Source organism: Pteropus medius, unplaced genomic scaffold (assembly GCF_902729225.1).
Source record: "Pteropus medius unplaced genomic scaffold, Ma_sr-lr_union100, whole genome shotgun sequence".
Lineage (NCBI taxonomy): Eukaryota > Metazoa > Chordata > Mammalia > Chiroptera > Pteropodidae > Pteropus > Pteropus medius.
In genome coordinates, this window is record NW_024349802.1 from 18,368,428 (window position 1) to 18,386,085 (window position 17,658).

Sequence of the window (17,658 nt, forward strand, 5' to 3'; positions counted from 1 at the left end):
AAGGGAGACATCAACTGTCAGATTGAGAGTAGATAAGGACTGAGAACTGACCATGTATTTTAAGTGTGGATCGCTGGGGACCTTGACGAGAGCAATTGTGATGATGTGGTGTGGTGGCAGCCTAAGTGGGACGGGTTCAGGTGAGAAAGGAAGGAAAGGAACCGGAAGGTGGAGTTGTTTTGCTGTCAAAGGAGTAGAGAAATAGGGTGGCAACTGAAGAAGGGTGTGAGGTCAATTTCTTTTTAGATGCGAGAAATCACAGCATGCTGCTGGAAACGATGCAGGAGAGGGCTGGGGAGAATTGCTCAAGTGATATCCTTGAAAAGGTAAGAGGATGAGACTGAGTGCATTAAGTGGTGGGGCTGGCTTGAGACGGGAGGAGGGGGAACAATTCATTTACAGTAAAAGGAGGGAAGAGTTATACATACGAGTACAGAAAAAGTGGATGAGTGGCTACTTGTTGGGGTTGGGCCATTTTATATATTTGAAAGGATATCTTTGGCAGCAGTGACCCAGGATAAAGGCTGGTAGAGACCTAACAACATTTATATAATGGTTCTGAGAATATGTTTATAAGGAATTCAAGTAACATCGATCTATGTAATGTTACAATGAACTAACGTGGTATGAGGTTTTAGCTTAGTTCCTTTAAAGAAATGGAAGAAGGGAGCATGCCCCACTGATTCTCATATTCTTTTGGCTCCACCTCTATCATCTGATTCTGAGCCATGCTATTACGAGCAGTCTTCATGAAACCAAAGAAAAGACACACTCGAGCTTTGTCTGCTTTATTTCACTACATTAGGCAATAAGGCAAAACAGGAACCTGTCATTCATAAAGATCAAGGAATGCCTCTCATTCCCAAAAGGGACCAAAAAGGATGTTTCTTCACAAATATGTATGACACTTAGCTCATTACATCTATAAGCACTTTGAACAAAGAAAAACTTTGGTGGGCTAATCAAATCATGAATCCAAACTTACAGCTTTAAGTTTCCAAAATTGTAGTTTCTAGTGCTAATGACATCTAATTTGCCTGCAGTGGTGCACACTGACTATGCATTAAAAATCTTGCACCTGATCTAATATAAAAAAGCAACAAAATTCTGAATTCACTAGCTACAGGTGTTGAACCACGTCTAACACAGAATACTGGCTTGCACTGAAAACTATCTTGAGGAAATATTAAACCAATGACTCTGTCATTCTGCAAGTTAATTCAGTTTCTGATGAAAAAAATTCTATGATCAAGTGTTTTTGTGTTTCTGCGTCACAGGAGGGTTGATGAGACCCATTCCTTCAACGTTATTACCTTTGGGAAAAAAATGCCAGCTACATGCCATAAACTTATGACACACAATTATGTGTAGTCTATGCAAATGTGCAAACATAGGAAGCTATTCTCTACTTTGATGCCTATTTCCTCCACTGGCAAATGTGGAGGAGTGGCTTCACAGTAGGCTCTAGCAAGTAGTGAAATAAAAATTAATTTAACACTTGGGTCACAACAAATTAAACTATTTCTATAGTCTGCATATTTGTCATTACACAATCCTTGCCCCCACTCCTAAGAGGCTAAACCTTACTTATTACTGTCATATTAGAGATATGAGTATTTTTTCTTACACTGCAGCATATATATTACTCTGTGGAACATTGTTTCATAAAATTTGCTTGACCTTAAGAATACAATTTAGTGTCTTTCAAAGGCTTCCTAAATATTCTTATCTTCCAGGGGGAGCTGACAAGATACTATGTCCTGTCTGTATTCTACATTACTATATATCTTAATTTTTTTGTTTTAAGTAAAGGCTTGAACTTAAAAACAAAACCAGGATAAACAGGAAGTTTCTTTCACCAGAAGTCCGTTGGCCACTGCTCACAATGCTTTTATAGAAAACGTAATGCAGCTGGTTGTCTACTTTGTCAAGTCTCATTTTGGAAAACATCACAGAAATTAAGGTTAATAATCCAACTCCAGGATACCAACCGAAAACAGCACGTGGCTATGAGGCAAGTGCTCTGGGTTACTTGCTGAGCTATTTTACAGTTTACAATCAAAATGGTCTAATTTGACATACCATATAATAAAAGTCGAACTCAAGAAAGGTTCCTTTTCTTAATATCCAGTTTTGGATTCAAGAGATTATAACTTAATTTCCTCTTAAAATCAACGGAAAGAACATTAGTTCAGATCATGCTAAAAATCTAACCTTTAAATGTTTTCTGCATTCCAGAAGTGAACTTGTCCACCAAGTTTTCTTTGGGCTCTTTCCAGGTCCCGAATACACACGACAATCTACTGAGTTAGAGAGGCAGAGCAGAGAAGGGGTAGGGAGTAAGGCATGTAAAGATTGCCTCCCTGTGGCAGCATTAATCCCTGGATATTATGGCAACATTTAAAATGAATGGAATTTGCCACCCCCTTTACATGACATGTAAGTGCTTGCCTCTCTAATTCTTAAAAGTTTCATAGTCTACTGGGAAAAAATTTTAAGAGCAGTCAATAAATAAGTATACTGTATTCACTTAGAAGGGGGCAAATCAAAGCGCCTTAAGAATTTCAGAGGTCTTTCACTCATCACAAAACCAAAGACAATGTGACAACTGTATTTTTCTGTCAAATGGAAATCTATGGCAAGATGGGAGCCATGATGGCAAGTGAAGGGTTATGTTTACAGACTGCCAGTTTATATCTAATGGAATGCAGAAAGCAGTTGGTACAAGTTGAGACCAATACAGGATCATGGCTAGCAAGTCTACCTTTTGGTTATCATTTTAAGTTTCATTTGTGAGATTGTGATCCTTTGTGAGATCAGATCAGGAGACAGTATGTCAGAGTTTCACAGGTGGTAAATCTAATGCCATTCCAAGGAATAGCCATCCCCTTTCTCAGGATGAAACTATGCTGTTGATATTCAACGTGCAGAGTTCAGTGAGGGAGACACAGATATACTGGTGTTAACAGAAGTGAGAGCAAGAGGAACAGCAGTTACCCAGCGTTCCTAATGCCTTGCTTATGTCCCCACCCTCCTAGAAATAGGATTCAGTAGTGCACGGCTACATCATTATAAACAAGGCCTACCGAAGCAGCAGCTTCCACATTTTAACACAAGCTTGTGGTGATACTGTCCTTTGGGATATGCCCAACAGATAAACCTTTTAAGGAAGAAGCGGGCCCAAGCTCAGTTCCACATGCTGGGTGAGCCAGATGACTTCTGAGCCCTGGTCACCTTCTTCGATGGGGCGGATGGGGGCTGCCAGGTTTTTAAAATCATGCTTCATCTTAAAGCACACGGTCACTTCGCCCTCCTCACGTTGTGGCGTCACTTTGATGAAAATACCCACTTTGTTGGCCTTTCTGAAGGCTATAATGCTACGAAAGGAAATAAGCACAGTATTAGGAAGGTCATGAGTCAGCCAAGCCACTAAGACTTACAGTCATTTTAAGGCTCAACAGGAAATCTCTGATTATAAGATATGATCACTATCCCGTTTATCTGTAATGAAGAGTTTCTTCAGCAAAATGTTCGTTTCATTTTTTTTAGGTTAAAAAAGTAAAATATGGTCAAATTCAAATGGGGAAAAGTAAAAGTCTTTGCCCTTATTTTCCCCTTCAGCACAAGAGAAAAACTGTAAACACTTGGGTTCTTAACCTACCAGATATTTTTCTATGAGTTTATACTTTTCTGTTTTAACCAACAGGAAAGGGACACATTATTCTACAACTTGCTTTTTTTCATTCTGTTTACCACAGACACCTTTCCATATTGGTACATTTAGATCTTCATTCTACTTAATGGTTACCTAATAGTTTATTCTATATTTACCATAACTGGTATACACTGAGGTTTTTGCCAGTGTTTCTCTTATAAACAAGGGTGCTGCAAACATCCCTATACATTCATTTACTTTTGTACGCGTTTGTATACAAATATGCTAATATTTCTGTAGGACATAGACTGATACTAGCTCAGAGCTAAAAGAATTTCTAGAATAATATAAATTTGTGTATTTTTGTAAATAACCTACGTAAATTAGGAATTTTTAGAATAGAAAACAATCTCTTTAGTTGAGGTTTTCTCTGACTTGCACTTGAAGTTTGTGCTTTAAAAACAGCTTCATAAAGTGAAAGGGCAATGAAATAAACAGAATTTAATCTACTGTCCAAATGATACTCTTGGAAAAGTTACTGGAATTAAACATTTACATATTTAAATGGCATTACGTAACATTAATTTCCAGATATCTAAAAGTCCTATAAAGTATAATATGAACTATAAATCAATTTTTTATTAATGTCATATAATTAATCTTACTGAATTCTATACCTCAAATAATCTTTCCAGAAGTTTACCTTAACAAATTTCTGTACTTAGTGTAATTTAAGGACCCACATAAAGCAAAAGATTACAAAGAGTGCATTTTGTATTGTAGTTAAATAAACCTTTAATTTGTATCGGATTCATTAAAAAATATTTGGTTGAAAATAGTAAAAAGGAAAAAGTCTGTCTTTCTGTCCTTAATTTCCTAGGCAACCACTGCCATCAAATTTCTAGTGCCTGCCTAAACCTGCTAAAGAGAACTTGTAGAGTGGAGGCTCAGACTCTATAGATTAACAAAACAGAGCACAACACCTGCCCTGGTGCTGTCTGAAGTTAACCCAAGTTTCACAATCACTATAATAATCTCACCTTTGCCCTCACTTTATTTTTCTAATCCATTCCGTGTTCTCTCTTCTTTCTATCTTGCTGAGGGAGCTTTTGATTATTCTGTTAAAAAACCTTAAACATTCCCTATGTCAGTATATTATTATTACTAAGGTCCACGCCCACCTCCTACATCTTGCTTTGTGACCCAGGACTCTGCTAACCGCATTTCTGCTCTGTAGACCTGCTCCTCCCTGTGACCTTCTTGTTTGTGTGTGGTTCCCTGCGCATCACTCCAGCAATGCTCCTTCAGCTAGAAAGTGGCAATAGCCAGCTGCAGTTTTCCAACTCTTGAATACCAGCTTCATCATGCTACCTCTTCTCTGCCATCCTAAGATGTCAGCACCAGTCAAGCACTGTCCCCTCTCTCACCTCCTGAGTTTTAGCTCCATGGGGCTTCTCCTTCAGGCTTCTAAATTTTAACACTCCTAACCATTTTCTTTTGTTCCCTCAGCCCTAGGGTGGTAGCTGCTTCATAAACCTGACATCTCTGGGATACTTCAGAATTTTTTTAACCTTCAAAGTTACCCAGGTAACAATTCTTTATATAAAATTCTCTCTGTTCAAATAACTTACGCCATTTCTGTCTTTAGACTGGATCCTGACTGATGCATTCCCCATTCAGGAAAAGGTTTGATTGTTTACTTTTCAATTTTTAGGTATGAAAGAGTAAATCTATTAATTACTCTAAGAGAGCAAGGGAGGGGGTAGACAATTCCAATGATAAATCTATAGAGATTAAATATTGTATCTTGTTCGCAACCATTAAAAATCATGCACTTGAAAAACATATTTATGTGAAAAAAAAAGTTAAAAAAATGTACTTGCAGAATGATATCAATGATGAAAGAACTATAATGGAAGGACAAACACCAAAATGCTAATGATGCTTATCTTTTGTGGGGGGATTTTAATTTCTTCTTCATGTTTTATATATATTTCCCAAATTTCTATAGTAATTATTTTTATAAATAGGGAAACTTATTTTTAAAAATCCAGATAAGAAGTCAGCCAATTGTAGTGTGGGGATCACAAAAAGGTCACTCACTCAGGATCATCTTGAAAGTCCTGGGGTTCTGCCAACTCATCATACTCTGCTGCTGCGTCTTTGCCAGCTAAAATGAGCTCTTTGGGAGGCACCGCCACCTGGAGAGCAACAGAGAGGCCTGCCTTAGAAGGAATCAGTACATCACAGGAGTCATCCAACAGAATATAGCAAAGTATTATATTTATTTAGATGTGCAGAAGTAATCAGCATGATTCAAGAAACATATAGCTTTATATCACTTATATTTAGTTTAAAAACATAGTTTAAAAATAGACATTTCCAGTAAAAATATAAGGACAAAGAAATTTAAGGGAGTGATAAAGTCAAGGGAGAGCTTACTTTACTGGGGAATTCAAGTGGGAAGGACATAGGGGCTTTGTGTCTTTGAAGTTTTATTTCTCAAGGGGATGGAGGTACATGAGTATTTGCTACATTATTCTTTATACTTTCTGGTGTACGTGAATTTTTTTTTTTTTAAGAAAAACATAAAGGAGAAACATTGGTTCCCAATATAATATTTTCTGAAATGGGGAAGTTGGGTTTGTTTATGGTCATGGAAAGTAGTTATGCATTCTTCACTTACATTTTAACTAGGCCTCAACTTTGCTATGTCAGAGGTTAACAGATAATAATATCAACCACATTTCTTCTTATGGATACAAATGTGGTTGGGGAAGTATAAAGAGAAAAACAGCAAATCCACAAGCTGGGTATATAATCAGGCACTTATTTCTGTCTTTATCCTCACTGGAATACCTTCTCGGTGTTAAGAAAAGGAACAAGGACAGATGTGTCATCTCTCTTTGTACATAATATTATAAGTGAAATCATTAAAAGCACAAGGAAGAAAGAAAAAAGGGATAAAGAAATTCTCTACTAGTAAATATTATTTGAATATCAGCTAATTAAAGACACGGGCATCCTGTCTACCAATTTTTGTTGATGAACATCACACTGAGTTATGAGTCAGTAATAGATGGTCTAAGAGAAAAGTTCTTGAGGTAAAATTTCAAGTACTAGATGAATCATCAAGTAGCAAAATGTAGTAAGGCCACATTTCATTCATTCGACTGACACCGAAAGTCAAAATCACCTATTTTAATATTTAGTTAGCCCTATGTATCCTTTATGTAAGCAGAAGGCATCTAGAGGAGGCATACCAGCTTTTAAAAGGTGTTATTTCCTATGCGTCCTGAAGAACGAGTATGTATGAGACTGAAAGAGAGGTATGAGCATGTATGTTAGAGAAGTGGAAACAGGAAGGAGGCATTCTGGATAAAATGAATAGCATATGTAATGCTCCAGCATGCAAGTTCACAACCATTGGATCTGCTTGGATCACCACCATTATTATGTATGATTCAGAGAATGCCAGCTTTGGGGACCTGAGGGAAGATCATCCTGGAAGAACAGAAAGAGGTGAAGACATTCAGGAGCTCTTATGGTTTGCTAATGAATTTGAATTTCATCTCAAAGTCAGAGAAATAGCAAATAATCAGCATGTCAAGTTTGATTTTAGAAAGATCACCCTGGTTGCAAGGCGGAAGATGAACTGGAATGGAAGCAAGGGTTGACTGAAAATAGTGAGGTCAGTTAGGAAGTCACTGTCACAGTCTAGGTAACAAATGATGAATCCTTCGAATAGGGCAGTGTCAGTGTGTTTACAGATAAAGGAAAAAACTTAGGAGGTAGAATCAAAAGAACTTGATAACAGCTTGGATGTGGAAATGAGAGACAATGGGGAGTCCTTTTTAAGCCAGGTCAAATGAGGCCACTCCAGGAAAAGTCAAGGTGATTCAGGACGAGATGAAATGCTCCTACCTTAGCAGTGCTATTGATATTATCAGGGTCTCCCTCGTCGCACTCCAACAGGGTCACATGGGTGAGGTTCTCCACTGGGTTCGTAAGAGTCAGGAGGACCTGGCTCTCCTGTGGAGTAAGAAAAGCATCTCTCAGACATGTTCCACGACTGCCACAGCTAATTCCACTTTCTTAGTTGCTATACCAAATATTTTACAAAATCTTCAACCCCACTTCCTTCTCCACTTACTCTTGAGCAATAACAATCACTTATACCTATACATCATAGCATTCTCGAAGTGCTCACTGATTCCTATTCTGTTATTTATAGGTTAGGGCATATACTCTCTGGAGTTGCCATTTCTTTAAGGAAATGGGACAGATCACATAGAAAGGGCCTGTTACTAGATCCAGAAATCCTGAGGAAGGCATATTATCTGAGTGATTAAAGTTTATAACTCTTGTTCCACTCAGTCCTCCACTTAAGGACTAAAAGGTAGGAAGCTCTCATTAATAAAATATGAAAAAATAAAATAAAATAAAATATGGAAGCTATGGGCTAGTCAGATGTATTAACATAAAAAAATGGCACATTAAGCCTGTAAAAGACTTCTAAGATTTCTTGAACCATAATTTGCCCTTGTTTGGTACTCTCTTGAGATGAGCAAAAAATACTTTTAAAATGAACAGGGGCTATATAAATGTCTTCATGGGCAGCACAAAAAGAAAGAACTAAACAAGCTGCTGCTGCAAAATATTATACAATTCATTAGGGGCATGTGTAGGTGGAAGGGCCATAGATAAGGACCTCAAATAAAGGGGCTGTGGTAAAGAAGAAATATAGTTGATTCCTGGTATCTGCTACATATACACACATGACATGGTAGAGAAGAGCTAAATGCCTGCAGGGTCCAACATCTCCTTTCCTTCCCCACCCACAATTCCATCTCTACATAATGTGCGCACTGCTCCTTCAGCATATATTCAAAGACACTGTTGTCAAGAATCCCAGTTTAAAAAATTTAAAATCTCAACCCCTTCATTATTCCAAACTTTCTTTTTCTCTATTGCTTGCTCATTGTGCCCCATGGCAAATACACACAGCTACCCACATAAACACGCACACAATTTTGATAGTGAGCTTTCTGTTCCTGTTAATAAGCAAAGTACTAACCTTCATGTAGCGAAGGTTGGGAATTGACATGATTCTCACTTCTGGGATATAATTGCTGTGCATGAATTAAAAAAATGCATTAATGGTCACTGGAGTCTCTTAAAATTATCATTTTTAAAAAGCTAGTGTACTATAAAAAGATTTATGTTAATTAGAACATGTCAGAGAGAAAGAATTTTAGCAAATTATATCATCACCATAATATGAACTTAAGACATGAAACCAAACTGGTAATGAGTTCTCTGAAATCTTATGAATACTTCTTGATTAGAGCCTATAGATGTGTGTGCATGACAGAAGGTATCTTCCTTATGTATTAGATATATTTTTGAGATTTTATTAATTCATTTCCATCAATCTGAAAGACAACTGGTTGTAAGATCCAAGACTGATTAAAGAATGCATTGTAGGGGTGTAAAAACACTACCACGTACTTTTATATAGTACTTAATATATGCCAGACAATGTTTTAATCACTTTACAGATACGAATTCATGTAATCTTCACTGCAACAGCACAAGATAGGTATTATTATTATTACCTTCTTTAGAACGATGAAGAAACTAGGTTTGGGAACAAAAGTAACGTGCTGGTAAGTGGCCAGAATTCAAACCCAGGCAGTCTGGCTCCAGGGTCCTTGCTCTTAATTACTATGCTATGCAGCCTCTCTCAATAAGACCATGGACTACTGTATGTATGTGTGCTTGTTCTGGACTCAAAACTGTCCAGGTTCAAATCCCAGCTTAGTGTTCATATACCAGGGTATTTCTTTGTAAAGACTAGGGCAAACGTTTACCTCTTTAGGCCTTGGTTTTCTCAATTGTAAAATGAGGATAACATTATCATCTATATCTTAAGGTTACTGTGAAGAATATATTAAATGATACGTGCAAAAAGTGCTTAGAACAAAGCACGCATAAATGTTAGTAAGTGTGCATATATTAACATAAGACAAAATCTACTGCAGAAACACTTGAAGTGGAGGCAAAAGTTCACCTTAGAATCTAGGCAAGAGGTATTTTAACTTTACATATTTTTCATGCTAGTCGCCAGGATTACCTGAGTAACTTAATACAAATTCAAAGGCCCCAGTATCAAGGATTTGGATTTAGCGGGGCTAACATGTTGCCAGATTTCTATATTAAGATTCTCAGGTGATTCTGTCATGATGTCAGAAAAAAGCACGTTTTCTCAAAGCAAGCTTAAGAAATTAATGCTAAGCACATCCTGCCACTCAGAGTTTCTATAATTAGAGTAATTCTTAATTAAGAAAGATGCTCATGCCAGACTTCACATGTTCCATTTTTGTTGTTCTCTTCTTTGCTAACCAATCATGTATTAAATAGAAGTAGTTAGGAAAATGGAACATTTTATGGTGATTTACAGTTATAAAGCATTTGCAAACATAATATATAGCTCATTTGCTTCTTCTCAACAATCCTAAGAAGAAGGCAGGGCTGGTATTATTCTCATTTCAGGACTGAGGGAAATACGTTTAGCCATAGCGAAAGACTCCAGACCAAGCCCTTCTAGTTCCTTCCTCCTAGCTCACCAGACCAGCACTTACCCTTTTGACTGCCAATGACTTTTTAATTGCTGCATAATATTCTACGGCACTAGTGTATCCCGATTTTATAAACTATTTCTTTGTTAATGGTTAATCAGCTTGATGTTGAAATTGTTTCCAGCTTTTGCCATGAAAATGCTGCAATACAATTCCTTTTAAATGTATCTTTAGATATTGGTGCTTTTGTTTCAACAGAACAGATTCCTGAGATAGTTCTGCTCGGTTAAAAGGTCTATGTAATTTTGTCTTGATATTTCAGACCACTCCAAAAAGACGAGCAATTTACAAGCCTATCATTAACGCACGCAAACATTTACCCACATTTTAATGAGCAACAGATGCATTTATTTAAGCTTTTCCTATCAACTCTCAGCATCTTTCCATACACATTTACTGACCATTTGCAATTCCTCTTCTGTGAGCTGTCTGTTCAAATTCTTTGCCCCACCTCATCCTTCTCCATTTTTACCTTTCCAATTTGTGGGAATCCTGCATTCCAGTGTTTTAACTTTTGTCATGGAGTGACTTTACTGTCTTAGGACTTTGTTGTCAATTTTGTTTTTTATAACTCATTTTTTTTTTTTTTTTTGCTAAGGTCAAAGCTGTCTATTCTTCTTAGTGGCTTCTGAGCTTCCTGCCTTATGTAGGAAGGGTATCTCACCCTAAAATCAAGACAATATTTTCCTAATTTTTCAAAATATTTTTCTTGTTTGATAGGTGATTTTCATATAGAAGTTTCCCTTCTAAAGACAAGTCCCAGTGAGTTAACATTAACTTAATCACTTTGATCTCACTCAACGAAGTATTATTAGAATATAGTTAAATAAAATGAACATTGTGACAGGGATATTCTTCAATCTGCTATACTTTATTATTTTTTAAGCTTTTAAAAGATGACTCCAAAACTTAGGTACTTTAGAATTTGTAATGAATGACTAGTAAATCTCCATTCGATAGTCAACATATCACTTTGCCATGGACTATCCTATCATTGTGTCCCTGATACAAACACACACCCCAGATTCTACCTATAGGTTTGCCTTAAACTTCATGGTATGTAATTCAAAATCTAAACAGAAACAGAACAGCAAGATCATTCTGACAGAAATAGTTTTTCTTTCCTTTTTTAAGCGAAGAGTAAAGCACATTTCACATTAAAAAAGACAAACAAACGAACAGTAACTGAAAACTGCAATCCTAAAATACTTACACAGCAACCAGTTGGATTTTGAATTTGATAGATGTTGGATTAAACTCTGGCTTGCTCAAATTATGTTCACATTTCTAAAAAGAAAAAATATATGTATCAGAGAAAAACAGGAACATATTCTGCTAATCCATAGAGCTGCCAAATTCAAGACAGCTGCTAAATTCAGAAGTTTTGTTTTATTTTGCTGTAAGACCGCATATGTTTTGAAATAGTATAGACTACTAATAAATAGGAAATACAAAAAAAGATGTTTTGGACTTCTAGCTATAAACAACTATACTGTCAAATATTATTATACTTTTGCAGTGCTTCAAAACTACTGAAATAATGAAATTAATGCATACAGAGTACTTACTATGTGTGTTGATCAATATGGATTGTGTTGATTTTCTTTCTTGTTTTCTTTTCAACTATTTTGTATCAGTCCTTTTTATTTCCTCTCTAAATAGCGTAGAAGGTATACATTCTTGGTTTAAGTGAATTTAAATACCACGTTGACTTTATGAGGTAAGTGTAGGTACTATAACTATTATTGTCCCCATTTCACAGAAGATGAAAATGCGGCACAGGAAGAGTAAGTAATCTGTGCAACTTCACAGAGCCAGTAAGAACTGGAGCTGGGATTTAAATCCAAGTAGTGTGATTCCAGACCTCATGCTTTAAAATACAGTAACATTTATTTATTGAATGAGTACTACATGAATCTGGTTAAAAATTTGTTTTAATAATACAAAAAAGGTATAGCGTAAAGATAACCATTTAACCTGTGCCCTGGTTCCTTTCCCCAAAGCCAACCAGCTTCTCCTGTTTTCTCATGGACAGCCTATGCACATAAAGGTATACATATCATCACCTTGTTTTTTACAATAACACAAAAGGGAGCATTTTATACTCTGTCCTTTGTTTTTTAAGCTTAATCTATCTTGGAATTCCCTAACAGCACATGCAGAGGTGCCCCTGTATCCTACTGTAACTTATTTAACCAGACCCAAACTAATTGATGTTTCCATGATTTTGCTACTACAAATAATGCCACAATGAGTATTCTCATATATGAATCATTTCCCACATGTGTATCTGTAGGATAACTTCCTAAAAGTGGATCAATGGGTGAGTGTATTTATTTTGATAGATATTGCGAAACTGCTAACTTTTGCCAATTTGTAGTTTTAATGTACATTTCCATAATTACTGTGTAAATTTGAGTCTCTCTCCTATTTATTGAGTATTGGCATTTCCTCTGCCAATATTTGTATGTTATTATCTACAGGTTATTTTTATACTGGGGTACCTTTTCCTTACTATTCTGCTCAAGTTCTTTATATATTCTGGATACTAATCTTTTAATTATATGCCCCACAAATTATTTTTCTCAGTCTACATCTTATCTTTTCATTTCTTCTAAAACTTGTACCCCTCTGAAGGAAACCCATGAAACCCTAGGGTTTTCATGGGTTTCCTTCAGAGGGGTACAAGTTTTAATCAAATATATAACTTTTCCCATTATAGTTTGTGTTTATTTGTCTTACTTATAGAATCCTCCCTTACTTATGGAATACTCTCAAAAGTCATAAAGATAGTCTCTTATTTACCCTCTTTAAAATTCCCAATGTTCCTGAAAGTGACTTTTGTGTATAGTGAGGTAGAGTCCCAATTTTATTTTTTTCATATAATCATTTGACCTAGGAAAATTTAATGGCTAGTCTTTCCTCAATGATCTGCAATGCCATATTTAGTAAAATCAAGTTTCCTCACATATATGAGTCTGTTTCTGCTTTCTTCATTCTATTGCAAGTCTAATCTAACATATGCATTTTTTCTTACTTTTTATTTATACATACATGTATTTATTTTCCTTCCTTTCTTACACACAAAGTTATGTACCTGCCATGCAACCTGCTTTTTGCATTTAAAAAGATATTCCACACCATCATATTCTTTTTCATAGATTTAGAGTACCAATCAATCGTGTGGGTATACTCTAATCTCTGCTCATTTTAGTTTGTGTAGAGGTATATCTTCAGACTCCTAGAAGTGAGGTTGATGAGTCAATACAACACACAGTTTACTTTTGGTAGATTTTCTAGTAATGTCTTTGTCTGGTTTTAGTATTAGGGCAATGCTGGCCTTGTAGAACAAGTTAGGCAGTTAACTGCTTCTATCTTCTGAGAGATTATAGAAAATTTGATATAATTTCTTCCTTAAATGTTTGGTAGAATTCACCAGTCAACACATTTTGGCCGGGTGCTATTTTAGAAGGTAATTAATTCCATTTCTTTAATGGATATAGACCTATTCAGATGTCTATTTCTTGTGTGTTTTGGCAGATTGTTATCTTTCAAAAAATTGGTCCATTTCATCTAGGTTATCAAATTTGTGGGCATAGAGTTGTTCATTGTATTCTTTTAGTATCCTTTTCATTTCCATGGGAACTGTAGTGATACCCACTCTTCCATTTGACATTAGTAATTTGTATCCTTCTCTCTCTTTCTTAGTTACCTTGGCTAGTGACTTATTGATTGATCTTTTCAAAAAATCTAGCTTTTGGTTTCACTGCTTTTCTCTACTGATTTGTTTTCATCGATCTGTTTTAATTCTTATTATTTCTTTTCTTTTGCTTACTTTGAATTAAATTTTTCTTTTTCTAGGTTCCTAAGGTGGAAACGTACATTACTGATTTTAGATCTTCTTTTCTTATATACATTCAATGCTATAAATTTCCTTCTAAGCATTGTTTCTACTGCATTCCACAAATCTGATAAGCTGTGTTTTCATTTTCATTCAGTTCAAAATATTGTAAATTTCTCTTGAGATTTCTTCTTTGACCCATGTGTTATTTAGAAGTGTGTTGTTTAATCCACATATTTGGAGATTTTCCAGTTATGTTTCTGTTATCAATTCCTAGTTTAATTCCATTTTGATGTAAGAGCAGATACTGTATGATTTCTATTCTTTTAAATTTGTTAAGGTGTTTTTTTATGGCCCGGAACATAGTCTCTCTTGGTGAATGCTCCATGTGAGCTGAGAAAAATGTGTTTTTGGATAAAACAGTCTGTAGATGGCAATTATATTCAATGACTGATGGATATAACTGAGTTCAACTATGTCCTGAATTTTTGCCTGCTGGATCTGTTCATTTCTAAGAGAGGAGTGTTAAGTCTCCAACTACAATAGTGGATTCACCTATTTTTCCTTGCAGTTGTCAGTTTTTGCCTAACATAGTTTGACACTCTACTATAAGGCACATATAAGAATTATTATCTTCTTGGAGAACTGATCCCTTTTCCATATGTAATGCCCTTCTTTATCCCTGATAACTGTCATACTTTGAAATCTTATGTCTGAAATTAATAATGCTACTCTTGCTTTTCATTAGTGTTAGCATGGTATATTTTTCTCCATCCATTTTTTTAAATCTATACGTGCCTTTATATTTAAAGTAGGCTTTTCCTTTCTTTTCAAAAGTTTTCCATTACAGAAAATTTCTAACATATGCAAAAATACAGGACAGTATTATATATCCCTAGGTATCCATCACCTGGCTTCAACAATTAGCAACCTGTTAGCAACAACGGCCAATTTTGTTTCATCCACATTCTTATCCACTCCCCATGTTTGATTATTTTGAAACAGATACACACATCGTGTCATTTCATCCAAAAATATTTTGCTATGTATCTCTAAAACATAAAACTATTTTAAAAAGTTAAAATACTATTTAAAAAGTTACAATACTAAAAAAATGAACATTTCTTTTAGTAGCATAAAAAAAGTTTAAATTTCTCTAAAGTTTTCATACATTTTTCTTTCCTTTCTTATTCTTCCCCTTCCCCTTCCTTTCCTTTGTTCTTCCTCTTCTGGCCCCTTTCCTTCTATGTTCTGTTTGCATCAAGAATTAAAGTCTATACATTGTGTTTAACATGCTTCTTAAGTCTCTTCTAACCTAGCACTGAACTCTGTGATAACAGTAGCCACTAGTCACATGTGGTTATTAAAATGAACTAAGATGATGAATCAGCACCTCCGTTGCACTATCACATCGCAAGTGTTCAAAAGCTACATGTGACTAGTGTTTATCATGTTGGACTGCGTGACACAGAACAATTCCATCACCATAGGAAGTTCTGTTGAATAGGAGTAATCTAAAAGGATTCCTTTTCTTTTTTCTTTTTTTCTTTTTTTTACAATTTATTTACTGAAGAAACTCTACTGTTTCTTTTATAGATTCCCAGAGCCTGGATTTTGCTACTTTTTCTTCTTTCTGGCTTTCTTTTAAATTGCTTATTTTTTAAAAATTAGTCCTTTTTGTTTTTTCTCTATTAAACTATATATTCTTTTGCTAATCTTTTAGGACTTAGTACCATGAACTCAACCTTCTGGATATCTCAGTTTCTATACTTGTAAAACAGGTGTATTAATAGTACCTACCTCACAGAGTTGTGAGGATTGAGTCTACCTTCAAAATAGTGCCTGGACACCTATGCATTCTCTTTATTTACTACATTCCAGAGATTTTGATATTGGCCAGATATCAATCATGTTTATGTTTGCTTTTCCCTGGTACAAATGGCAACTCGACAGAATGCAATACTTACCCGGCAGCGCAGGGACCGTTTGATCAGAAGATGTTTGTGACGAGGATAGAGCTGGGATGCACAGATTGGTTGGAAGTCAGGCTGTAAGAGGCGCTGCTGAAGGGTGGTCACTAGCATGAAAGGCAGAAATCAGGCTTAGTTTGGTTACTTGCTCAAAATCAGACTTATATGAAATTACATAAAACAACAGTTTTTGTGAATAGTATTCTTCAAAACTACCATATAGAAACTGGACATTTTAAAGTTCTTCAAACGATTACATCTATTACATCTATTTTATTTTCTACATGATTCATTTTACTACTGACAACTATGCCATTAAAAATCTCACATCCAAGGCATAAAAGTAACAAAAGCAGAATTATCTGTAAAATATAAACAAAGTAGAATCACGTATAAAATTACCCTCTGTTAAATTTACTGGTCTTGTATAATAGTCTTCGGGTAGAGGTTCCACTTCATCTACAGCTTGAGCTGGCTCAATCTTGATCTCTTTCTGGTCCTCTCCTTCTTTAAGGCTAAAAGAGAAAAAGCAGTACTTTCTTAAGGGTCCACCTGATTATCTGTAAAGTCTATGACATCAAAAACTGAAACATTCTTCTATTATAGTCTTTCTTTTAGGTCTCTTCTAAGTGAGACTCTTCTTCACCATTGGTAATTGTTATTTATTTATTTAAAAATCACATTCCTTCATTCTTCATTTTACTATCTGCTTTTTTTCTCAAAGACACTTATGTCCAAACTTACGAAAGTCCGGCAAGGGTACTGATGGTTGCACCAGCTCGTGGTCGCTGAAGCCTGGTTCCAAGCCCATATTTGTCCTAAACAGAGTTCAGAAATTTCTATGAGAAATTTCACCTTTATAAATCCTATTTGTCAAAAGAAAGAATTGTGGGTGGGACAGCATGAGAAGCTTAGGGAAATAAGCAAAACATAAACAAAACAAAACAAACAAAACTAATTTGAAGCTTCTTTTAAAGAGAGTAATTTGTAGCCCCATATCTTCTTATTCTTAAAATAATAAAAGCACCAAACATGGAGACGGCAACTATATTAATACAGTAAAATTAAAAATGTTTTTTTTTAACTATTAACCTAAAAGTATCTAAGCTATGGCTTAGACCAAAACTATGTGGAATGTCTAAGACACATGGTGAATGTCTTCTTGGGACACCAGTGATCACCTGCTAACTTCTTCAGGGTTAGCAAGAATCATAAAAGAGAACTTACCACTACATGAATAGTGTGTTGCTGTAGGCCCCAAATTAGCAGCAGGTTGCAACAGAGACAAAAAAAATGTAGCATAAGATAGAAGCAAACTTATACAGCAGGCAGGTTATATGGGAAAGTTGGAAAGATAGTGCATTTAATTCACATTTCTCTCCTAAATACACTAGTACATATGCTATTTGCATACGTTATTTGCATCACTGGATTATGCAGAAAAACTCATTAAGACTTCATCAAAGTCTTTGGCTTTTAGAAGTTTTCCAAGTTTTAATGTTTTATTAAATTCTGAACTAGATATTTTTATATGGACTTTACCAATTCTTA

The 17,658-nt window shown here is 35.5% G+C and overlaps 1 protein-coding gene across 1 annotated transcript in view; it reads right to left on the reverse strand.

The window, feature by feature from the left end:
• Window positions 1–772: 772 nt before the first annotated feature.
• Window positions 773–17,658, reverse strand: part of DCTN4 (dynactin subunit 4) — a 29,583-nt gene continuing 12,697 nt past the window's right edge. The window contains exons 6-13 of the mRNA XM_039836568.1: window positions 16,852–16,925; window positions 16,510–16,622; window positions 16,105–16,214; window positions 11,510–11,583; window positions 8,733–8,787; window positions 7,580–7,687; window positions 5,759–5,856; window positions 773–3,377 (exon numbers count right to left, since the gene is read on the reverse strand). Coding sequence (XP_039692502.1) covers window positions 3,164–3,377; window positions 5,759–5,856; window positions 7,580–7,687; window positions 8,733–8,787; window positions 11,510–11,583; window positions 16,105–16,214; window positions 16,510–16,622; window positions 16,852–16,925 — 846 coding nt within the window. The 3' untranslated portion in view covers window positions 773–3,163. The remainder of the gene's footprint in view (window positions 3,378–5,758; window positions 5,857–7,579; window positions 7,688–8,732; window positions 8,788–11,509; window positions 11,584–16,104; window positions 16,215–16,509; window positions 16,623–16,851; window positions 16,926–17,658) is intronic.